Consider the following 26773-nt stretch of genomic DNA (forward strand, 5'->3'; position numbering starts at 1 on the left):
AAAGAATAATTTACGTCTCCTTAACTTGTCGATTGTGTGTACTTCATTTTGCGAATGAAGCATGCTATATATTGAAGAGGAAAATAAATTACTTCGTATTGTTACGAGAGGTTACACAAGAAAAAAAACTACACTTTGATTGACACATAATCTAAATCTTAACTAACTGACGAAAAATGTTACTTTGATAACCTTACAATATACTATCTACATAGGTATGTATGATGACATATCGAGACAACTGTATAATATGTATAGTCACTGTAAAGTAATGAAACGGTAAGTGCAACCCCTTCAATTGCAAAAGAGGAAAGGTTCTTTAACCAGCAGGTTGATTTATTTTTGTCGTACAATACACAATCGATGTTAGTGCATGGTATGTTGTCATCCTTATTCCAGATAATCTACGTTGAAATGCTACCTCCCTGTCGTTTGAAAAGGTTTGAAGAGTTGCACAAATAAATCCAGTTATATCACAGCCACAGTGTTTAAATATGTGAACTTATCCATCATCGGTTTGTGCATGTCATGTTTGAATTTTCATAATGGAGGGCCCATAGCCTGAATAAAAGTCAAATCTGTATATTTAAGTCATCACATATGCTAGCTTTCAATAATGGTAGACAAATTAAATTTACAAATTGACACAAAGTTTTGTCCAGTAAAGCATGCTACAGTGCTGCAAAGTAAAAGTATGGCCAATCTGCATTTCAATAAACTCTTTATGTTACACTAGTTTCATGTCTGAAAGTGTAAAGCATTGATTACTTGTGCTGTTGCATCCCTAACGTGAGATTTGGGAAAAAATACTCTTAGAGAGCTGTTACGCAAACATCAAAACCAATATAACTTTTACAATAAGTAACCCTTAGAAACATGTTATATTAAAAACACTTACGCATATGAATTGTAGTTCAACGGATTGCTATGCTATCATGCATGCATAAATTTTCTATTTTATACCTGTAATGTCATAAATAACAATATTATATAAATGCCTCGTGATTTATCAGCATATTCAAAATTGTTTTTTAAGTTTACATTTCCTCATTATCGTTATCTGTAAGGTCAGTGGATCTATGTAATGATATAATATACATACAAATGAATCTCACGCACTTGAACAAACTTGAACTCGCATTCTGTATACACTCCTCATTTTCGTAAGAAATGACAAATAATTCAAAAATGTTTCAGGGTTGGGTTTTTCAACTTGACATATGCAAGCACAATCTAAGGGGACAAATTATGGAGTATTTTCTGCTTTTCATGAAACATAAACTGTGTTGTCATCAAGATGAATCAAAATAACTGTGGACATCATATGTTGTCAATACAACTCATGGCGTTCCATGCTTGTCTGCTTTTTGGTCATTCTAGTACGTCGTTTCTTTCAAGAGGTTCACCGTCTTCTTGTGTCTGATTAAAAAATCAAAAAGGTAACAAAAGACATTCTTAAAGAAACGTTATTACAAAAGGGTATACTTTGCTATAGCAGCAAACTGAAACATCCATTACACAAGCGGAATGATAAATGAAATTGCTGGTTTTTGGCGAATAGATTATCTAGTATCACGCCAATCTCGTACATGCATTAGGTATGCAGCTAACATATTTAACGAAGATATTTCAATTCAGTCTAATTTTAGATCATCTAAAGATGAAACGTAAAATGGTTAGTTTTTTTCAGCAATAGCTATTTTACAAAGAGGACAATGGGATACAATGTGATCCATACTATGTTACAGCATTATAAATACCAGTGAATTTTGTGACGTCATCCCCCATATTATTACATTAATAACTGATAATGTAGCTGATTAATCAGTACTGTGGCCCAGCTGTTTTCTACATCTACTAATACCACGGCATAAAACAATTATAATAGTAATGTTGTAAGCCTTGCTGTCCATAGTGGACTTGAGCAAACTTTGGATACGATAATGTGCTTGGTTTGGCCTCGTACGTGATGCTGCGAAAAGTGTTTTTCGTCCATTATGGTTTGGGGGGGGGGGGGGTGTTACATTATTGCGTAAATAATTGATGATCACTGCACATTGCATTGCACACCCAGTATGTGATATGTTTCATGTTAATCCAAAACTTCACACGTGTTTCTATCATTGCTTACCTCAATTATAAACAGACTGACCCCGTTCCGTTCGGCGTACTCTGTAAGTTTTTCATATGAAATTGTACCACTGCTGATTTTGGACGATGTTTTTTTGCCATCTTCGTTCTTCCTTCTTTTGCCGTAAACAACCATTTTCACCCCACTCTCAAAGATATTAAAAGCACAGTGGTTGCATGGCTCCTCACTTGAGAAGAGTACAGTTTTTTCATCTTTGTGGTTGATACCGATCTTGTTGCTATAATAACACATATATTCAAAATCAGACCTTCCCGGAAACAAATTTGTATTAGGAATCATTGTCTTTTAAATATCTTGCTGTATTTTAAGACAGTATCTGACAATAATTCCTTGCCAAATGTTTCATAAACCCTTTTTTGAGGACATACATCAGAGTTTTCTTGACAATATCATCCACTGTATTTTGACATGTATTTTTTTTCCAGCAGAATCAAGTTAAACATTGTTGAACACTATGTATTGAAAATAAAATCAGGTATCTAGGGTCTTAACGCCAAGTTAAACTTTTTGGATGCGAGGTTGTATGCTTAGTTATGATATGATAATATAACAGTGCATCATATAACACAATTACAAATAGTATCAAATCATTTCTTATGTATTTAGAGGTTATTGCCAAATATCGTCCATTCCAATGTCGTACCAACATGAGTGTCATTTGTGCAGCGTTTGTCTCACGTCTTACGCAGTACAAATGGCATGGAATGCTGATAAGACACAAGCAACAGACTGTATTGTTTAATAGTCGGTTTATATATATATATATATATATATATATATATATATCAACTAATTAACATTTGGCATTCACGTCATCACACCCTAGGCACACAAAACTAGGCATACCTTATGGATTAGCCATCCGCATATGTAGAATATGCTCCAGGCATGACTGGAGGGACACCCACTTAAAGGAATTGACAACATCATTAATCAAGCGGGGATACCCAGAAAGCCTGGTTATAGACCAAATAAATTGGGCCTATTTTATCAATTCCAAGAAACACCCTCCTACAATACAAAATAAAACCACACCAAATACGTATTCCTTTTGTAGTTCCATTTAGGTCAAACCCATGGCACCTAAACATCAAACACATCGTTCACACTCACTTCAATATATTACAAAAATCACCCCGTTGTAAAAGTGCGATCGCTGAAACTCCCATCATAGCACACTGCCGTAGTAGAAACCTGCGAGATCTATTAGTTCACTGTGAACTACAACAGTCCGATTTACCAGTAGGGTTCTACAAATGTGGCTCAACCAGGGGCTGCAACATCTGTAAACATTCGACAAATGCCACCAGTTTCCATAGCCACTCAAATAATACAGTTCACACTATTACACAAAACATCACATGCAAGTCTAAAAACATAATATATATCTTGTAACCTGTAATAAATGCAAAAAACAGTACGTAGGAGAGACCAAAACAGAGTTTCGATTGAGATTCAATAACCATCTGTCCACCATCCGTCGTAACTCAAACATGCCAGTAGCGCTCCATTTCAATTCAGATCAACACACAATCCAAGACGTATCAATAGTTGGCATTGTAAAAATCAATAAAATAGACGACCCGCTTCGAAAAAGCTTGAATCCTTGTGGATTTCCAAATTAAAGACATTAACACCTAACTATGGAAAGCCGTAGCTGTCTTAAGTGAAGTAAAATGGTTATTTAATGTGCATTTGTTAGATAGTGATGCACATTTGTTATATGGTGCTGCGCATTTTTTATATGGTGATGCCCATTTGTTATATGGTGATGCACATTCATTATATAGTGATGCTCATTTGTTAAATAGTGATGCACATTTGTTATATAGTGATGCAAATTTTTTATATGGTGATGCCCATTTGTTATATGGTGATGCACATTCGTTATATAGTGATGCTCATTTGTTAAATAGTGATGCACATTTGTTATATAGTGATGCAAATTTTTTATATGGTGATGCCCATTTGTTATATAGTGATGCACATTTGTTATATGGTGCTGCACATTTTTTATATGGTGATGCACATTCGTTATGTGGTGATGAGCATTTGTTATGTTGTTATGTGCTCTTGTTATATAGTATTGTGCATTTGTTATATTGTGATGGGTACTTGTTATATGGTGATGAACATTTTTTTGCGGTGATGCGGGTTTATTACAAAGTAATGCACATTTGTTGTATGATGATGCACATTTGTGATATAGTGATGGGTACTTGTAATATTATAATGAGCATTTGTTATGTTGTGATGGGCATTTTTAAAATTATAATGGGCATTTTTTATTTTGCGACCGGCATTTGTTATATTGTAATGTGTATTCCTCATATTGTGCTGTGTATTCCTCATATTGTGATGGCCATTCCTTATATTGTGACGCGCATTCTTTATATTGTGATGCGCCTTCGTTATATTATGATGAGCATTCTTTATATGGTGATGGGCATTCTTTATATTGTGATGTGGATTCATCATGTTGTGCTGTGGACTTTTCATTATGTGATGAGGACCATACAACGCCTATTTTTCAGATGCAAATAAATATTTGTGTATTCAAGAAACGTTTAGAATAATGAAACTCGAATTCTAATAGGTAGCTTGGCATATGATACAATTTCATATAACTAAGAATTAGGTATATCACCACCTGGTACGTTTAAATAACTGAAATTATAACTGCTCGAAATATAGCATCGTTGGCGTAATACACTTTTTACGGTAAGACCGCGACAGGGTCTAAGAAAGCGTCCTCTGAGAAGCCGGAAGCCCGGCGCAATCCCAAGGGAGGACTGTCTGATGAAGTTGTGGGTTTGATTTTCACGGTCGGATCGGTTAAAGTTACATGAAGCTGCAATAGTTGTAGCCGACAGGCTGTGCGCCAGCTTTTTTCTGCCTTGTTGGCTGTGTAGCGCAGCGCCGACCCGTACAGCGCTACACAACCACCGCCCGGCGCTACACAGCGAACACGGTAGAAAAAGCTGGGGCACGGCCCACAGATGACAGACTGCAGCTAAGTTACCATTACCCCTGGAATTTGCAACGATAGCAACAGGACCGTCGCGGATTCTGAACTCTGAACAATTATGCTGGCCATATATTGCACGGCCATGTAATGAGTGAACACGAAATGAATGACATGAACCTCGATAACCGTACATGTAAGACCGGGGCTAAAGACATGGCTAGAGTAAGTTTTCATAATTAAACAGACTTGACGCTAATCATCGTGAACCCTTTTATTATTTAATCATTATCATCAGTTGTAGTAGCATTATTTTAATTGTGGAGTGTTTTTATATCAGTGTTTTGGATATCACAGTATGCGACAATACTCTCAAATTTTGATCACACGGACGGATATATATTGTAGGCGAGCGGCAGACTCACCTATTTTTCACACTTAATGTACCCATCTTACATACGGCCACATCCTACGTCATTTGAAAGCTTATTATCTATACTTCAAGAAAATTGACGATGTGGAGCTGCCAAGTAGGGCCATAGCCCCCTAATTTGCATAATTTATACGGGTATCCAATTTACTTAAATGCGATACAAAATTAGAAATTTCATTGTTAACTACTCTAAACATACTTTTAAACTATCGAGTGATATATCAAATGAAAGGTATTTGCATGGAAATACAATATGAATATCCAAAGAGACATCTAAATTGATATCACTGAAATATTTCCATATTTATTAACAAAACATTATTTTCCTCTTTTGAATAACAGTATTTTAAAAATTTTAACACATGCAGCCACATCATACAGCCACATCATACGTCATTTAAAGCTTATTATCTCTACTTCATGAAAATGGACAATATTGAGCTGTCAAGTAGAGCCATAGCCCCTAATTTGCATAATTTACACGGGTACCCAATTTGCATAAATGTGATGTAAAATCAGAAATTTACTGTTAACTACTCTAAACATACTTTTAAACTATCGAGTGATATATCAAGCGAAAGGTATTTGCATGTTGAATACAACTTTGATATCCAAAGAGATATTTAAATTGATTTCACTGAAATGTTTTCATATTTATATTGAAAAAATATTTTCCTCTTTTGAGTAACAATATTTTAAAAATTTTAATAAATACAGCCACATCATACAGCCACAACATACGTAATTTGAAAGCTTATTATCTCTACTTCAAGAAAATTGACAATTTTGAGCTGTCAAGTACGGCCATGGCTCCTAATTTGCATAATTCACTTGGGTAAGCAAATTACAGAAATGTGAAATAAAATTAGGAATTTATTAACTACTCTAAGCATACTTTAAACTATCGAGTGATATATCAAATGAAAGGTATGTGCATGTAGAATACAAAATAGATACCAAAAGAGATACTGAAATGATTTTATTGAATTTTTTTCACAATTATAAAGAAAAATGGATTTTCCCCTTTTGAATAACGATATTTTAATAATTTTAACACATACAACTAAATCATACGTCATATATCATACGTCACTTGAAAGCCTATTACCTCTGCTTCACGAAAATTGACGATATGCAGCTGCCACATAGAGCCGTAATTCTTTAATTTGCATAATGCACACGGGTACCTAATTTGCATGAGTCTGATATAAAATTATAAAAATCCATTGTTATGTACTCTTTACTTGCTTTTAAACTATCGAGTGATATATCAAATCAAAGGTATTGGCATGTAGAATAGAACTATGAATTCCAAACACGTATCTAAAATATTCTTATTGAATATTTTTATTTAAATCGCGAATATCTTGACTTATTTTTAATATTCATAAAATTGTGCAGTAAATACGGATAATGCCCACATTATGCAAAATAAGAATAAAATATATACAAAATAAGAATAATTCAGCAACACACAGAACAAATATCGCTCGAACTGAGATTCAGAGACAATGTATGATTTTCATCGGAGCCCAACACGAGCTTAATAAATTCATATCAAACATAAAAAATACATCCTACTCTTGAATTTTCGAAAGCTCTTCTCAAAAAATCACATCTTTAGACCTCATTATCTGTGAAGGTCATCGATGCAACAAATTAACATTCTCGACTTAAGAACACACACAAAAAACCAACAGATAACAGATTGCAATTCATGCAATCAAACGGCAACATTCAATGATTTGTTAAATGCGAAACATTACGATAAATTAGAACAACAATACGATACAAAACACAAGATTTTTTCGAGATAAAAGTAATGGAGTAAAAATAAAAAGTAAAAGTAATTCTAGATCTTGTTTGATTATTCTAACTTTAGAACAATCGGATGACATTTAATTGTTATTCGATTTTCATTGAATTGCCTTCGAAAACTTGGAATCGCAAAAAGTAAAATGGAACCAAAACATTTTCAGGTCCCCTATAGGCAGATCAAAACTTTCAAGTGCTCCTCTACTATTCCTCAAAATTTCGATTCCACCCTGAATTCATCCACCCCTCACCATCATTATTTGTTAACGTAGCCTAATCACATACATATGAAACAGAAATATGAACGTTACACCTATGCAAAACAAAACCTACAACAGCTCGATCTCCAATTCACATGAGCATCCACAAACACAACCAGACCGAAACGGTAGACATTCAAATTTCCTTACTTGAACAAACTTAACTTCAGTGAAACAACGTGGTCAAGTAGTGCACACGTTTCACCAACCGAAAATGAATTTTAAGCGACTGATGAAGACAACTCTATTCTCGAAAGGTAGCATCAAAGGATCGCAGTATCACAGTAGTCTTTCCACTCCAGTGTGAGTTCAGGGCATGATACGTAGATTGTGGGTACGTCTCGCCATGGCAAATCAACAGTTTACACAAAACAGCCAAACATAACATACACAAAATTCAAACAGCTATGAGATATGAACGATGTGTGGAGTTTGCTTTCTCTCTTCATGTCACCAGTTGTGTCTGCTGTCAAATTATCTTCCATGCACAAGGGAGCTATAACTGTGGCAACCCTTTTACTCATGACAAAACTGTTTAAGAAGAGGATGATGAATTTGTAGAATTACTAGATGTACAGGAAATGCATGACACTGTATCGCCATGAATGACTTGGATCATGAATCATGCCAAAACTTTGATTACAGCTTACTCTCACACATTGTTTCGGCTACATAGTTACTTTTCAACAACTACAATAGTGTCGTTCATGGGTTCTTTCTTTATGTTTGGACTTAATAGTAACAGGTGATATTTTCCCAACACATCTTTACGAAAAAATATCGGCGTTCAAATCATTAACCATATATGTTAAAAATCAATATATATATATATATATATATATATATATATATATATATATATATATATATATATATATATATATATATATTAGTGCTGTTGCCTTGGTTACAACATTACAAGAAAATGTTGGTATACTTGAGTAACATTAAAAGGTTTTCATATGCTGTGAATGGGTATATTATACTCCATACAAAGGGCATGTTTGGAGAAACACTCTCTGACCTATAAAAACTAGACATCGGTATCGGATAATAATGCAGACAAGAAGAGCTATTCATATGTTTTGAAACATACATTAAACAAACAAAATATTAATTTCCAGACCTCATTTCAGCTGTTTGTTCTCCGTGTTCTATGCACTTTTTGCACATCATAATGCATGTGGTTGCATTGATACTGCTGTTAAAACTTAAAATACCGTTATTCAAAAGGGGAAATTAACTTTTTTCACTACAAATATGAAAATATTTCAGCAAAGCCACTTTCTATATCTCATTGGATGTCAATTTTGTTTTTTACATGCAAATACTTTTCATTTGATAAATGACTTGATAGTTTAGAAGTATGTTTAAAATAGTTAATGAATTTTCTAATTTTATATCGCATTTATGCAAATTGCTTACCTATGTGAATTATGCAAATTAAGGAATACGGCCTTACTTGATAGTTCAACATCATCAATTTTCTTGAAGTAAAGATAATAAGCTTTAAAATGACGTATGATGTGGCTGTGTGATGTGGCTGTATGTGATGAAATATTTATAATATTGTTATTCAAAAGGGGAAATAATTTTTCAATATAAATATGAAAATATTTCAGGGAAACCAATTGAAATATCTCTTTTAATATCCATTTCGTATTCCACATGCAAATACCTTTCATTTAATATATCACTCGATAGTTTAAGAGTATGTTTAGAGTAGTGAACAATGAATTTGTAATTTTATATTGAATTTATGCAAATTGGGTACCCTTGTAAATATGCAAATTAGGGACTATGGCCCTATTTGACAGTTCAACAATGTCAAGTTTCTTGTAGTAGAGATAATAAGCTTTCAAATTATGTAAGATGTAGCTGTATGTTGTAGCTGCATTTGTTAAAGTTTTTAAAATATTGTTATTCAAGAGAGGAAAATATTATTTTCAATATAAATATGAAAATATTTCAGTACATCAATTTAAATGCGTCTTTGGATATCAAAGTTGTATTCTACATGCAAATACCTTTCATTTGATATATCACTCGATAGTTTATAAGTATGTTTAGAGTAGTTGATAATGAATTTCCTAATTTTATATCGCACTTATGCAAATTGGATACCCGTGTGAATTATGCAAATTAGGGGGCTATGGCCCTAATTGTCAGCTCCACATCGTCAATATTCTTAAAGTGGAGATAATAAGCTTTCAAATGACGTATGATGTGGCCGTATGTAAGGTGGGTACATTAAACTCCTAAAATAAGGCCCTTTTTGTGGATTCGCCGCTCGCCTATTGTAGTTTACAGACGTGTACCAGCTTGACCGGAAGAGAACCGGAAGTTATTCCTGTGCACGTATACCGAACCGCCAAGCTATTTCGCTGACGTGTTCGTTGTAGATTAAACGGCTTGTAGCGTAACTGTTGCACCGGCCCATTTGACATCCGTGTCTTTAGGCCACAATGGTTTGGCCGAAAAAAACACAGGCTTAGGCGACTCATGCATCATGGGTGTACGAACTCCACACAAATTCGTCAATGTTCCTGTGCAAATTTTCTAAAATCTAAATATCGACAAATATGCTGCAGCGTATACTTTTGTGGTTTATTGCTGACGGTATAGAGTTCTGTCCCGATCTAGGCTGCAGATAAAAAATAAATATCACTGAGCAGTGTCGGTCTTTGTCTTTTTACGGATTTTCTGAATAGAAAGACAACAGTCACTATGGCCACAGGGCGGGCGTAAACTGTAAGACTCTGGTTGAGAGGGGAGACAAAGACATTCAGTCATACTGCGAGCTTTTCTATAATTTGTTCATGTTCTTGGAATGGCATGACTTGTTTTAAATAGTGTGAGAGGGGAGGTGACTAATTAAGTAAAGTAAAGTAGAGTAAGCCTTTATTGAAATCGTATCCCAGTTGGGATCTTGATCATAAAGTACAATTAAGTAAAAAGGGGTTACAATGACCACCCGGCAATTCTAATGACGAAAAAGAAAACTCCAAACGTATCTCTCTGTCCAAGTTCATATGATTGAACTGGTGTCCACTTAATACGACAGCAATCGTCAGATTTCTTTCACAGTTCAATGTCTGCCAAGTTGCTATATTTCAAATTCTTGGGTAATTGTCGCTGATCAGGCGGGAAATCCGACACACAACTTCTCTAGACAGTCAGTCCTCCCTCGGGATTAATAGACTAACGGCCTCGCAGAGGGTAACGCAAAATATATGTATTAGGCCTACAGTACTATAGAATGCTGATATTTTCAACCAGTATAAGTACTAAGTGCTGATAAACCAAATTCTTAGTTTGACATTTGAAAATGATTAAATGATTAAAAACTTACTTATGCAACTAAAAATTTTAAAACTCACGAATCAAAAGTGTACAGTCACCGTTATCACGAAGATTCCAAATCAAAAGAAAAAGAATCAACATCACAAAAAAAACAATCACACATCACAATATAACATAACATATCCACATCTCAGTATAATGATGGCATATCACCATATAAAAATCTAAATGATAAGATGATGAATGAACATCACAACAAAACAAATGCACATTACCAATCACAGTATAAAAATGTTCATCTTTATATAACAAATGTCCATCACTATATAACAAATGCCCATCACAATATTACAAATGCCCATTACAACATAACATATGCTTATCACTATATAACAAATGCCTATAACCATGAAACAAATGCTTATCACTATAGAACAAATGCCCATCACCGTATAACAAATGCCAATCGCCATATAGCAAATGCGCATCACCATATAACAAATGCTCATCACCATATAACGAATGCTCATCACCATATAACGAATGGGCATCACCATATAACGAATGGGCATCACCATATAACAAATGCGCATCACCATATAACAAATGCTCATCACCATATAAAGAATGCACATCACCATATAACGAATGCACATCACCATATAAAGAATGCTCATCACCATATAACGAATGCGCATCACCATATAACGAATGCTCATCACCATATAAAGAATATGCATCACCCTATAACAAATGCACATCACCCTATAACAAATGCCCATCACCATATAACAAATGCACATCACCATATAACAAATGCACATCACCATATAACGAATGCTCATCACCATATAACAAATGCGCATCACCATATAACAAATGCCCATCACCATATAACAAATACACATCACCATATAACAAATGCGCATCACCATATAACGAATGCTCATCACCATATAACAAATACGCATCACCATATAACAAATGCACATCACCATATAACGAATGTGCATCACCATATAACAAATGTTCATCACATCATCATTTTACGTCACTTAAGACAGCTATGGCTTTCCATACCTGACGGCCTAAATATTCACAGCTAGCTGCTCCCATTGTCTTTATTCAAATTCCAACACTAGCGCCCTCCCAGCCACACTATAAATACACATTCAAACATTCTCTCAATTGCCATTCAATGTCTGAGCCATTCAAATAGGTAAGAAACAACTCCTGTATTTTCACCATACTGTCACTTAGTATTTTCTCTGACATGTAACTTTTGTACGAAAAATACCACTGTAACTCACTCCGTGTTGAAACTTTTTGATCTGTAGCACCTGAGGAAGTCCTACTTTCAGGACGAAACGTTGTGCAGATGTAATAAACTATTTGAACCAGCAGATTGGTACGTGTGTAATATCCTACAAACGAATACATCGTAACCACGCCACCGACAACACTGGGGACAACCTAAAAAACCACAGCCGAATATATATATATATATATATATATATATATATATATATATATATATATATATATATATATATATGATCTTCATATGTTCATTTGCGACATTCTACAGTCAAATGTACTCACCAAAATGTGAGGGCGTTTGTTTCGGCATGTATGACATATGGGTATTTCACGTATGATGCGCTCGCCTCTGTCTTGCCACCGTATCTAGGAACATCATCAATACTTATTCCCCATGGAAAGCCACTGTATCCAAATCCAATGTAGTGTCCTTCGCTATTCATCAAAGCAGCCCCAACGCCTGTCTTCAGGTCACCTTTTTAAAAACAAGGGATACGGTTCTACAGCTTCATACCAAGATATGACTAAAAATTTCATTAGACTGGCAGGAAATCAATTTCAACTGAAATGATGGGGACACCTCTGGGGTCAAAGAAACCTTTGAACTCTAAAAATATGTCAATAAGGTAAACAACTCGACTCGGGTGGAGGTACTTCGAAAGGTAGCCATATAAACCGATTCAAGACAAATACATGTGTGGACCGATTTAACAATTAATTACATATTATTTCCTAATATATTTATGCGTATTTTTACGTCACGAGTACGAGCACAGCCGAAAATATTAGGGAATACTTATATACAACAAAGAAATTGTCAATTCATGTAGTTTCTTTGAACGATTCCCAGCATGAACTTTTAAACTACTTTCTCAATAAACACTACGCCACGGACAAGCTGTCAATTATTTCGAATCGTCGGTGCGTTATGTTCGTACGTTTATGAGGTAGACAAAGTCAGACAATCACCGTGTGCTCGGGCAACACGCGTTTCTGATGAAGTTTACACGATTTAAGACCAAGACCCAGATATTTACCTCGGATAAAAATACAGTGTTTTTTTTTCAAAAACAAAAATTGGACGTAACCTCAACGGCGCGTACTACACTGTAACGTCGGTCCAGCTGGTCTCGCTCGACACTAGTTGCAACGCTTTCGGAACCCATTGCGGATTAACTGTTTTTGAAAAAGATTTTCGTGTATCTTTTTTGGATATACTCAGGTTACACCTTCGTGGTTTCATTGTTCAGATTATTTTCTGCATAGTTTACGAAAATATTGATGTCACAGCGACTTTTGAGGCCTGATCAATTGTAATCGTCCACAGCATGTTCGACACAGGCTTCCGAGTCCGGGCGTACGTATATGAATCTCCAAATTGCCGACAAAACTAAAAATTGTACTCTATCAATGATAATTAAGAAATTTTCAGGTCAGACACAAATTTCTGTTGTATGAGAAATACTGTTAGCTTTGTTGTTTGTTTACATGGAAAGGACCATCGCAGATCAACTCAAAACAGTTCAGCGTGTTGTCTTGATGTAAGGAATAGAAGATAAATCATGGTATTTTGTTTGTCAAGAGAAAATAAACCTGGATTTAATTTGCACATAGTAAGTGCATGTTAACTACTGCACAAGACAAGATGTAGTTATTACACTCTTGGATGAAATCACGGTCCCTCTATACAGTCACATAGAGGGACCGTGATTAAATTAAATTTATACAGGTTTTGTGAAAAATAAGTACATCTGACCTTTGATGGTAGGTCGATGGAGTCTGATCCTCAGGAAAGTTAATCGATCACTCCCCGAGGTTTCCCCTTTCTACTGTACCATTGGGAGCCGGATTAGCACAAGTGACTACAAGTATTTAAGAGTTCGTCGGGTTAGCCGTGGATCCATAGCTTTTAACCCTTTCACCCACATGGTTTGTCCCAAATCCATTTTTTTCTATGGTAAAGTTGGACCTGTATACGGGGAACTGGGGTGAAAGGGTTAAGGTAGAATGCGCCTCGGGAGAGAAATTTGGGCTTTCACATTTTATCAATTATATACCACTTGGGGGGGGGGGGGCTTATTTAAAAGCTCTTCAGTAAAGGAAAGTTTTCACCTTCTCAGTTTTTCAAAATTCGAAAATTTTATTTTTTCCGAAAGAGTTAACACAGGGATGGCTACCATTTTGAATTTCAAATATCAGGAAAGCTTGTGTAATTTTTCTCTCTAGTACCAAAGTTTGCACGGTGACCCCTGATTTTTAATCTTGATTTGATAAGAAAATGGTTGAAAGTTTCACTGAGGAAAGTTTCAGCAAAAGTTTAAGTCTCTCACTTTCGAGGGGCATATTACCTTAAGGGCTGATTTTGACCTTTACGACTTTTAACCCCGTAGTGAGTAGTAGCTGTGGACTCACAGCTATTAGTGGTCTATTACCGCAACTAATGTGCTACAGATTGTGTTGGAAGGATATACACGTCCTTGAATGTAAAAACGGCGAACTATTCCGAACGACAGATATCGAAGTTGATGTATCCGCAGCACTTTTCCCGGGCAATTATCAGTATTTAAATTTATGCATGGTCATAAACCATTTTCTCCTTAGGTAACAACTTTAATTGGTTCGTTGAGCGGAAATAAAACTGGCTAGCGAGAATGATATTCTGTGGCCTACAATGTTTCTGTGAGGCAGAGCAATTGTCCGTCTGTGATGTGAAGTTTATATACAGAAGACCTAAAATTATGATTAATAGTGGTATGCTACTGGCCAGGCACTCGTTTGGCAAAGCTATGAATCTTTGGCCTCCCAAAGTTTTGTTGACGTCCACGCCTGAGATTAATACGTAGGATTTTTGTTAGCCTTGCTTCGCTGAACGTCATTCATTACTTCCCTATTTTTGTGGAAAGTTTTGCTCGGCGATTTCATTGCCTCTTGTACGTCACGTAGCAGCGGTGCCATGTCTGAGTCTGCTGGAATTGCATTTTTCGAATTGCAAAAATTTGATCGACAAGTTCCAATGTATGTTCGAAAGTAACATATAAACTGCAAGTATCGCTGAAAAAAAAATGAATGTACATTGTCATAAACCCCAGCACTTTATCACTGTAATCCCGATACATTTTTGTACTTAACCAAAGCTAGAGTGCAAGTAAATTTAATGTGTCGGAAAAAGTCCCTTGCCGAGCATAACTATTCCGAAGATTTTTTCCTACATGTTATACTGCATGCAGTACGGAAGCGTATTCGTGTCACATTTTGTAAGGAAAAATAAAATTAAAAATTACGAGAATTGAAACTCGTAAATACGAGATTTTGATTCTCGCAATTACGAGATTTTGATCCTGGAAATCACTTTTGTTGTGATATTTCAGCTCATCGAATAGTATTTGCGTGGGCTTGTTGGGGTTTTGCTTTATTGAACACTTCTGTTAGCGTCTAGCTATTTGGAGCCGACTTCTCGTTTTAATGATACACGATGAAAGAGAACGCAACACGCTCCAAAGGGACGAGTCCTGCCATGCGGGTCACAGTACGACATGTCAGAAGTCAACGAACAATTACACACGTTTTAAGAAGCGGGACATCATTGAGCAGTTGTTTGAATGTTACCAAGAACTGCAATTGATCGGAGTTTCGTTAGCATGCTACATGAACTTTCAATGTGTTGTTGATTCAAAAACTCGTAATTACGAAGTTTTGAGACTCGTAATAACGAGAATCAAAAACTCGTAATTACAAGATTCAAAAACTCGTAATTACGAGAATTTTAAACTCGTAATTACGAGAATTATCTTGTCATGAGGATCTGGTCTGTCATTGTCATTACGAATGAATGGATATTTATCGTAAAAAACTTTGGTCAAGTATTCGCAAATTTCTAAAATCGCAGACTTGTGTGGTTTTCAAAACGTCAGAATGTGTGCGTAATGATAATCTCGTAATTGTCAATGTTTATTGAATCACGTGAAAATAAATTTAATTATCACTGTGATATTACAACTGATCGTCTGTTTTGGGATCTCCTTATCACTTCTGTCATGATAAAATAATCATCTTTTCGCTTTTATTTGCCATTTTCAATCTTTGCTTAGGTTCTTAAAGAGACACTCCCACTAGGCAACATTTTTAAAACACATTTTTTAATGCCAACGGTCGATATTTGACTTGGCGACTGCGCGCGGATCGCGAGATATCAATAAAAACATGTCATTTCCCGAGCGTATTTTTTCACATCCCGAAGTTTTACGATCATTTCTGATTTTGACCCGAAATCCCCCGAATGTTTGTCGTTGTGCTGATTGACGATATTCTAGGGAGTCTACAATAAGTTCGAACGACGCAATGAGTGTACTTCGCACTGCAAAGACTTTATATTCAGTATTATGCCTTTACCTTAGGTAAGTTTTTTTAAAAATTCCCCTTAGTTTTTTGTCGTTTTCATTATTCTAAATCAGTTGTATTATATTTTTAACCAACACCACATAAACATCAGTTTTTACGTGTTCAATATTAGACACCTCCGATGACTACATTTTGTCGTCTGCCCGCCGCGCGCGTGGTATGCGTCTACGCATACCACGCGGCGGCCGCTATGTATCAACCGCACGTAACTGTGCTAGTCACCTATGCGAATTCTGGTGAAAGCAGCATAAATTGTTTTTCGTTTTTTCGCCAAGTCAGTAAGACTTAGCTTTCTCCCACGGGACATGACCGATCACCGACGCGAGTGGTACTGTGGCGTACAGCAGCGTCAACGTAGGCTCGAACTCCATAGCTTAGTTGGCAATGGCCCCATTGCCGAATGTTCGATGTTCGGAAGCTGAATTTAGGTGGGCCACCAGAATTCAAACTTTTACTTTTTGAAGACATGTTTTTATCGATATCTCGCGATCCGCGCGCAGTCGCCACGTCAAATATCGACCGTTGGCATTAAAAAAATGTGTGTTAAAAATGTTACCAAGTGGGAGAGCCTCTTTAAAAGGAGTTATACTTCAATTTGGTCATTCATCTAGATAATAATGTTTGTGTACTGTTCTTTTATGTTGGGAGGAAACAATGCAAGCACACTCATTGTAAAACATTCTTCTCTTTACCTGTCTCAGTACATACTTTGATTGTGTATATCTTTGAGAGCAAATAATAGTAGTTGGGAAGTCTGGAAATCTGTCCGACTTCCTCGTTTACTACAGTTTTGGATATGTTTTATCATATATGAAGAGGTGTCAGAAGATGTCAGTCGTTCGTCGTAATTTTACCGGAAACCCCACTTGAGGACAACTGCTAATCTATACTGGATTTAAAATAAATAACATCGCATCGGCCGGTATTTGTGGTACAGTAATTATCTCCAGGGGGGTGCTTGTCAAGTTGTCGGAGAAGACCCTAATAAAGGTGTTAATAGGTGTGAAGTATTTCATAATGGGATACTAATGAATAAACAAAATCTATACGCTATGCATACTTGGCTAGACTTTGATCTGCCGGATAATATACTAAATATCTACAAATGTAGCCATAAAGCAGTCCAAACTTTATTCATTCATTCATTTATTCATCTACGCGTGCACTTTAATTGCTTGCTACTCCTTATCAAATCATGATTACACCATATTATCGTTGAACAATAACCAACAACATGTATGAGGCAGTAATAACATTAAAGAGCTCAAACTATAGAAAGACTGAGTTATTATGGATTAAGTCTCATAACCAAGGGAATCAAGGCTCATAGTAACGAGAATCGAAAACTCGTAATTACGAGAATCAAAAACTCGTAATTACGAGAATCAAAATGTTGTAATTACTAGAATCACAAACTTATATTTACGAGAATTAAAATCTCGTAATTACGAGATTTTTATATTTTTACTTACAGAAATGGCACGAATACGCTTCCGTAATGCAGTGTATAAGTCTTCTTCTGTTTTATTTCAAATAGTATCAGTAGATCACGGATCATGATAAATCGCATGATACAAATCAGATTACTACCCTTTGCTTATGGTTGTTTGTTTTAAAAGTTACTGTGAATATGGTTATTTAGAATAAGCAGGTGTAACATACTTGATCTGTATGATGTAATATTCGCCATGACGAATCCATGGCGACATAATGTTTCCCTATTCTCCTCTGTGAAATTCAGCGAAGCTTCCTTCGGTATTGCTTCCGGCGGTATTCCAGAAGGATATTGGTCTGCCATTGCATTCAGCTTCATTATTGCCGTTCTATACTTTCCTTTCATTCTTTCCTTGAACATTTCGTCAGTTACAGTTTGTTTCTCTTCTTCTTTGGCACTGATAGCGCACCGGAGAGCTTGGCGCGAAACAACATATTCTGAATTAGGCCCTACACATAGCTCGCCAAAAGGCCCAAGATTATCCAATGGAGTGCTGTCTTCAGGTATAATGGGCTTGATGTAACTTGGAATTTTTACCCTCACACTCATGTCAGACACCTTAAAGAGGTGGTCTGATATTTCTAGATCCTCAACCGTCTTTGAATTTGTTGGATTTCCTGCCTCAGGATCGCAAGGGAAGTAGTAGACATGTTTTATGATAACTGAAATGAATAATAATAGGCCTATCGTGTTGATTCGAGAAAGAAGAATAAGGAACACAACATTTTACAAGAGCTCCATTATTTTGTAATTATAATGAAAACAGACTGTGCAAGAAGAACAAATGTATACATTTATTTTGAGCTCGAGAATTGCCTTGTGAAATTTGGAAATAAAGCTCGAAAAGCAATCTGGGTTGTTAAAATTGGCTACTTATTAACATAATTGTTATTATTCCAAATGTTAGCAAATCAGAGACCTTGGAAGTTATCCATACATGATTCTCCTTCCGATACGCATTGGCTGTTCAGATCACCAACTGCCAGTGCCCTATGGGTCATTTTGAGTGCCGCAAACTTATCTCTAGTTCCATCCCACTTTAACGATCCACTGCATCGTGTCAGTTAAACTAACAACGATAGATACGAACTGTTTGAAGTTGCTCAGGTTCGCTCCATAAATACTACTTATGAGGAAGTCTAAAATCAAGAATTACGTATACAGAATATCTATTTTGAAGGGAAAGTATCTGGAGACTACAGTCACCATATAAATGCATGATCGATTCATTTTTTCGGACGACTGAACATAATAGCAAGACTACGACATAGGTTAGGCCTACAGTGGCCCACTGTGCATGTATATCCCATGTTGTTAATAATGCAGAGAAACCAGGATAAACCAGAAACAAACAAACAAATAAAGAGAAAACAATAAATTGAATAAGAATTGAAATAATTTACGAACAACACATACAACATATTCTAAATATTATATTTTGATATTTGTAAGATACCCCGCGAGATTTTGGAAAATACCACTGAAAGAAAGATAAATTGAACCTGGTACAAAATTTTACAAAGAGCCATACAATCAAATATCAGGAGTTCTGACGATGGGTTACAGTAATAAAGTAGCTATAATAGCTACAAGGTTTGTCAAAAATAAATTGTTTTTATGACAACGATGCCTACCTTGTAACATATGCTTTGTACAATCGCTACATGGTTTGCGAGACGCATACAGCGTACTACCTGCAAGACGTCTGCCGAATTTAAGTACGAGAGACATCACCGGGTGTGCATATTTACGGCTGAATTCCGCAGCAAACAAATATCCATCAGCATTTTTCACCACAACACCCATCTGAAAACAAGTACGCACACAAGTGTCTTTTAAGTATGAGTTGACAGTCTAGGTAGTTTTAAGGGACCGTGGACAATTAAAACAAGCGCACGGTGTACGCAACTTCTGTGTTTAGGGGAAGTTGGTTTGGCCACAGACAAATATAGAAACAGACTAGCAACGCGGCATGCCTTTTGTTCCATGCTCGTCTCGGTAGACTATGGCCTTTTCATATTAAAATGAGCTTCAAAGGTGTTAAACTTTTTGGAGACTTTGTTTGTGGTTGATAATTGCACGATATTATGCGAAAAATACGACGAGATGGCATCGTGCTGCCAGTCGCGTAGCAACCATAGTTACTTTATGAGCTCTCAGGGCAGAAATAACTGCTTCATGCCAATCAAAACATAACACGACAGCAGTTTCATAAACATGTCCTTTCTTGACGAACCTGTAAAAGATGGTATGACTGACCGTAAACCATTGAGTAAAACCAGACAGTATTGATAAAAGACTTTCAAATTTGGTTCAAACACACTTATTATATATTCATAGAAATATGAGAGGAATTTTTAAAATGGTAAAACTCACTTTCCTGAAGCTCAAAACACTCCCGTTTTCGCCAGCACGGCAATTCCGCTCAGCACCACACGACAACAACAACACAAACTTTGCCGAACATACTTTCGCTTAACAATTGGCGAAAATCCGAAAATTACCGAAGCATGCATGGTGGGCACTCTTCGGAAAAGAGAGGCGAGAGCAAGCTGACGCGAGGCGAACATGGATTGGTTACGTAACCGCTTCACGCCTTGAACAATACCCGTTGCTAGTCTGTTTCAATATTTGTCTGTGGTTTGGCTATACATGTATTTCGATTACCTTACGTAAAATCGCAGTACATGTTTTTTTATCGCAACATCTCGCTATACGTTTTTATATATCGCAAAATATCGCACTGTATGCCATTTGGCGAGTGCCAGGTCAGCGCGGCAACTGCGCTTGGATACACTGTTTCATTTCATATTGGTTGTGTCAATGCCGACTTGGGGGTGAGCAAAATAATATTTTATAGCGGTTTGCAGTAAAGCGTTAAAATATTGTTTTGTCGGCAGCGGCAGATGTAGCCGTTTTCGGGCCTGTGGCGGCCAGTGTATGATTGTTTGCTACAAATTAAGGTGGTTGGAAAGGCTAGAGCGTCAGTTATAAACTTCAACAAAACTATTAAAATATAAAAGTAGTCAACATTCTCTGTGGAATAAAAAAACTAGACATTTGGGCACAAAGGCATTGCAGAGTTATAGCCTGTTGAAACTTCTGAAAAACTGACCAAATAAGAGGAAGTCTGGGAGTCCTTAGTGTATTAACTATGGTAGAGGTCCCCTAGCTTTTAATAAAATGTTTAAAATGTTTTTCAGGAAAGTTTGACAAGGCTGTGCTTGCATTCAGAGTGAGTGACTGCTATTGTAAATGCATTTTTAGATTCTTTGAATGTCAAAAAGGTGTCAAAAGTGAGATTAACCAAAAAGACTTCTCTGTGACTTCAAAAGAGGGGTGCAAATATGGCTTGTTTTCAACATTTTTGACAGAATAACAGTTTTCCTACATAATTATATACCAATTTAATCCAACCTTTGAAATGAGATATGGACATGGAATTTTTACAGCCTATGAACAAGGTTACAGATAAGATATGTATGGCACAATTTTCCTATATTTGAAGTACTTTTTGAAAAATCACATTTTGAAATTTGAAAGAATTTTTAATAATTTTTTGATATGTAAACCCATGTAAAATCATAAAAACAAATTTTATTTACAAATCCTGCTATACAAATCTTACAATTAATAGTGTCAACATATTTATAACTAATTTGGTAATATTAATACTATCCAATTATTATTAAATTCGAATATGTAAAAAAATATGAAAAATTAAATTTTAATATTTACTGGTATCATATGTAAAAATCATGGCTGTAAATATACACAATTTTTATATTCTTTGGAGAAAGTATATAGTAAGGGAGTTATCCTGAAAATGTGAACTAAATATCTTGATTCTAACACTTGAAACTTGACATTTACTCTGAGAAAAGAATTGGTGCAAAAATAGCCTTTACAGCCACCTTAAGTAAACTGGAGGTGGGAATTTACCGACTAGCGATTGGTCAGAAGTTTCAGAGCAAACAGTTGTAGGTGTATGATTGGCTACTGTCGTGAAGGTGGCTAATGACTTTCAGATGGAGCATGAGGTCGTGTCACTCCAGGCTGCAAGCTTGAACCAGACTGCACGTCGCAAGAGGCCAAGTTTCCCCACCGTCAGTGGCAAATTGCAACCTTTAAATATCTGAGATTCACATCGTGCAAATTGACCTCTTTCGTAGTATAGTTACACAAAATTTACACTCTTATACTGTGCATCTGTTAGGTCTCACACCTTTGTTTTTTCTGTAGCAAGTCACCCACGCTTTTCCAGAGAACTTTTCCCTAACAAAAAGGAATAGCGGGGTGCTAGCCACTGTACCATTTCTCTCTTCGATAAGACTTTGGATTGTTTCCTAGGATTCAAGACCACATCAGCTCCAGAATAAATCTTGCGAGCCACCTTCCCTGATATAGATTGTGAGTTACTTGTTTATTGAGTGAATGAGAGTGTAGACAAAACATTAATTTTAGAGCACAGGCACCGTCTTAGTTGACAGCGCTTTTAGTGTAGTATAGTAAGGGAAGGCACGACACGGTCCCCCTCCGGTGAACGTTATTCGCCGTGAAAAACAATCAAACTCTTTAAACGTGACAGAATACAGTTAACTTATTGGAATTGCATCACTTACAAACCTTCTGTAAATCAATATCAATATCATTAATATCCATGACAGAGTTGTTGAGATATTTAAATAAGTTGGTGTCATCAGCAAACAGTCTAAAGTGAAGGTTACTAGTTAATCATTTATGCACAACAAGAAAAGAATAGGCCCCAAAAATTGACCCTTGTGGGACTCCGGATTTGATTGGCTTGTACGAGGAGGACTTGTTACCGATGGAGACTGTTTGCTGACGATTTGATAGGTAACTCTAAAACCAAAGAAGTGGTAAACCTCTAATTCCATAGTGCTCTAGTTTCTGAAGAAGAATGCTTGATATAAATTGTCAAATGCCTTTCATGACTGAAACTACATGTGCAATAATATATATATATGCACAATCAATCCGGCCTGTAGGGAAAGAGTTAACATCCTTCTCAGAAGTTAATTGTATACAGCCTGCACATACAGGAAAATCAAGTCATATCAATCGATGATATTCTATCAAAATGTCATAATGAAATGTTGACATGATCAAACTTAAGCCGAACACAGCGAAACATAGAACAAATAAAACAATTAACAAAGCAAAGAACTGAAAATACTCACTTGTTTCAGTACAAGCTTATAATGCAGGTTTCTGTAAATTTAATCTTTTGCAACATGTTTACCACATGGAAGTATTATGATCAACATCGTGAAATAATATTCACCACAAATTAATTGCAAAGGCCATTTAACATACAAATATGTAATTACCTGAAATAAAGATGCTAAATTTCTTTTACTGCTGTCATTTTGACCTCGAAGTTTAAATCAGGTTAAAAAAATCTTCAGCAACTTTCTATGAAATCATTGTAGTTTAGCAATTCATTGAGAGGACACTTGTCAATATTTCTCAGTATAGGCAAGATATCAAGTGTAATCAAATCTGGTATGGTACTTTTGACTCATATTACTGATAAATAAGGTCATGATATATGCAAATAAGCCGTTAATTGACACGTTAATACGTTAATAAATATGCAAATGAACAATGAATTAAGTCGACACTGGTAAATGCTTCACAGACCAGTCAATATCTATAGCAGGTGCATCAAATTTGGTGCTGTGATTAGGTATATTACTAATTACAAAGTTTATAATATATGAAAAGAGCCATCAATGAACTTGACTCTGCTAATTGCTTCACAGAACAATCAGATATCTGTCAGATCAATATCTGAAGCAAGTTTCATCAACTTTCGCATAGTACTTTCGGAGTTAAATCACTAAGTATAAAACTTTCTTTAATATGCAAATGAGCTGTGTATTAACTTGGCATTGCTCAATGCTTCACGGGACAATTAGATATCTATCAGATCAACATCTGTAGCACGTTTAATCTAATGTGATGTTGTAATTTCAAAGTAAGATCACTAATTAAAAAGTTTATTGAATATGCAATTGATCCCTTGAATAACTTGACACTGCTCAGTGCTTCAGGCGACAATGAGATAATTATCGGACCAATATCAGTAGCAGGTTTCACAAAATTTGGTGCCATAATTTCAGAGTTACTTCACGAATTACAAGTCATTAAATATGCAAATGAAGCCTCAATTAACTTCACACAACTAAATACTTCACAACACAGTCAAATATCTGTCGGATCAGTATCTACAGCAGAGTTCATCAAATTTGGTGCAGTTATTACGGTGTTATATGACTAATTACAAAAGTCATTAACTATGCAGAATAAGCTGTCTATTAATTTGACACTGCTCGATACTTCTCAGTACAATAAGATATCTATAAGATCAATAAAGAGGTGTGTATCCCAAAAAAATTAATCTTCTGATTTTATTACATACCAATGTACCTACAAATAACTGTTTACTGTGCCATCAATGGTTATGGTTTGTCGGTTAAGGGATTCATGTTATAAACATAAATCGTACAACCAGACTTCAGTAAGTCCGATTGCAAACACTAAGGAAACCGAGGTTGCTGTCTTGTTGTTTAGGATATTAGAATATTTCATTTCATGTAGTTTTCTACGTCTATGCATGCTCGACACTAGTACACACTCTATCTGGCTTCAGCAAGGAAAATTCAACGACGGCGGATGAAGTTATATTTTACCTTATTGTACGGCTTTGGAATCTCGTTTTCTTCAACAGCACGCTCTGGGTCTTCCGCTAACGGGTGCTGGTGCATCCACATTGCCATAAACATAGCTGTATCGTCCAATGCAGGCCTTCCTTCTGTTGCCATTATTTTGACGCAGAAGTCTATCAATTGTTATTCATAGATTCATATATGTCCTCTTGTCGTGCAGACTTCAGAATTGTGCTGCTGTGTGTAATTCTAAGTAGGTTACCCGTGTGATCGAGTGAAAATTCCTGGAAAAAAAGAAATTGTATTCAATTCTAATTGCGAGAGGTATTCTGCAAAGTCCGAGTCCTACACAATTCATCTACTGATATTGTAATTGATGCGTCAACTAGGGAAACCTTTTATGAATTCCAAAGAAAAATGGACGGTATACATATAACTGTCTTCACGTTTATTTTCACCTAGTATTTACATCCCAAACCTGTTGTTAACTTTAAAGTGTAGGGCTGAAAGAGCCTGGATCGAGTTTCTGAGTCTTTTAGATTTCGACCATCGAAGCATATCTGCTGCAAATGACTCTTTTTCTGAGAATCTTCCACGCCCTGCAAGATATCAATGTGATCCACCCTTTTGTTGTCAACAGAAATTGCGGTATAACTTTAGGGGCCTCAAAGGCTTCCAGTCCCGGTTTCGAGTTCCTCAAAGAAACTGCAGAATCATACTACTTGTAAAACAGTTTTTAACTTCGGCCTAGGCTTGCTGCAACTTTGCGGGCATATAAATATAAACAGAGCAGATTTGAGGAATAGACTTCAGCAGACTGTCACGTTAGTGGTTGTAGGATGCTGCGTATAGATCGTGCCATGGAGTGATTTGCCGGCCAGTAACTGCTGCCGATAAAAGCCAAGTGACTGGGGTCATATGCATTGATGAGAAATGCGATTTGCAGTGATTTCTTTGACGTTTGAATTCAGCAGTTGTAAATGTGTAGAGTGACCCAAAATTCTATAAATTGTTCAAAATTAAATTCGATAAAAAGAGCTTACATCGATCGACTTCGCACACAGGTGATTTTATGTAGAGCTCCATATATTACTGACATAAGTGACATGTAGCACATGCCGTAGTCATAAATCTCGTGATCACAAATTGTGAAGCGAAAATCATTACGCCACATATTTCTCTTGTTGACAAGGTTGATTACGAATTTCAAAATTGAACTATAGTGAGTGACCTTGGGTTTGCTTAAGACGCTCATTTTGATAAAATAGAGTTTATATAGATCGATTTGGAACACAAGTATTTTTCCCTCAGAGCACCTCATATTACTAACATCATAGGGGAAAGAAATCAGTCCCCTGGGGTGGGAAGGAGAGTTTTACGGTTTACCTTATTTTATTTTATTAATTTTGACTGTGATGTTTCAAATAAAGTTCAAGTCCAAACCGTCTGACTGCTTTCTTTATTACTACAAGTAATTTTATTAATTTTGACTGTGGTATTTCAAATACAGATTTCGACTCCACACCGTCTGACTGCTTTATATATTACCGACAAGTCCTTATCTCCTCTCCAACTTGTGTATAGGCCACTGTAATTGCTCCGAAAACATTGCCAACTTGCTAATCCGCTGCCGGTATCAGCGGATTAAGTGATTGAGTCAACACCACAGCCGTCCCACACGCATTAAAATAAGGACGTGTGGGACGGCTGTGGTGTTGACTTAAATAAGCTAATCCGCTGATACGCTCAGTCATTAACAAGTTGGCAATGTTTGCGCAGCAATTAGAGTGGTATGTGCACTGGTTGAAGAGGAGATAAGGAATTGGAAACACAGTCAGACAGTTTGGAGTCGAAAGCTTTATTTGAAATATCACAGTCAAAATTAATAAAATCAAATATTAAAGGTAAACCGTTGCACAAAGAAAACCTCCTCCCCACCC

The 26773-nt window shown here is 36.1% G+C and overlaps 1 protein-coding gene across 2 annotated transcripts in view; it reads right to left on the reverse strand.

The window, feature by feature from the left end:
• Positions 1 to 328: 328 nt before the first annotated feature.
• The window catches only part of LOC139149488 (cytidine and dCMP deaminase domain-containing protein 1-like), a 91519-nt gene continuing 65074 nt past the window's right edge, over positions 329 to 26773 (reverse strand). The window contains exons 2-7 of one of the 2 annotated variants that reach the window (XM_070721263.1): positions 24858 to 25117; positions 19776 to 19947; positions 18309 to 18803; positions 12531 to 12723; positions 2132 to 2369; positions 329 to 1419 (exon numbers count right to left, since the gene is read on the reverse strand). In XM_070721263.1, the coding sequence (XP_070577364.1) occupies positions 1372 to 1419; positions 2132 to 2369; positions 12531 to 12723; positions 18309 to 18803; positions 19776 to 19947; positions 24858 to 24989 (1278 nt within the window). In that variant the 5' untranslated portion in view covers positions 24990 to 25117 and the 3' untranslated portion in view covers positions 329 to 1371. Of the gene's footprint in view, positions 1420 to 2131; positions 2370 to 12530; positions 12724 to 18308; positions 18804 to 19775; positions 19948 to 24857; positions 25171 to 26773 lie in introns of those variants that run through there. The other variant, XM_070721264.1, reaches the window with a different exon arrangement.

This window comes from Ptychodera flava, chromosome 14 (assembly GCF_041260155.1).
Source record: "Ptychodera flava strain L36383 chromosome 14, AS_Pfla_20210202, whole genome shotgun sequence".
Taxonomy (NCBI): domain Eukaryota; kingdom Metazoa; phylum Hemichordata; class Enteropneusta; family Ptychoderidae; genus Ptychodera; species Ptychodera flava.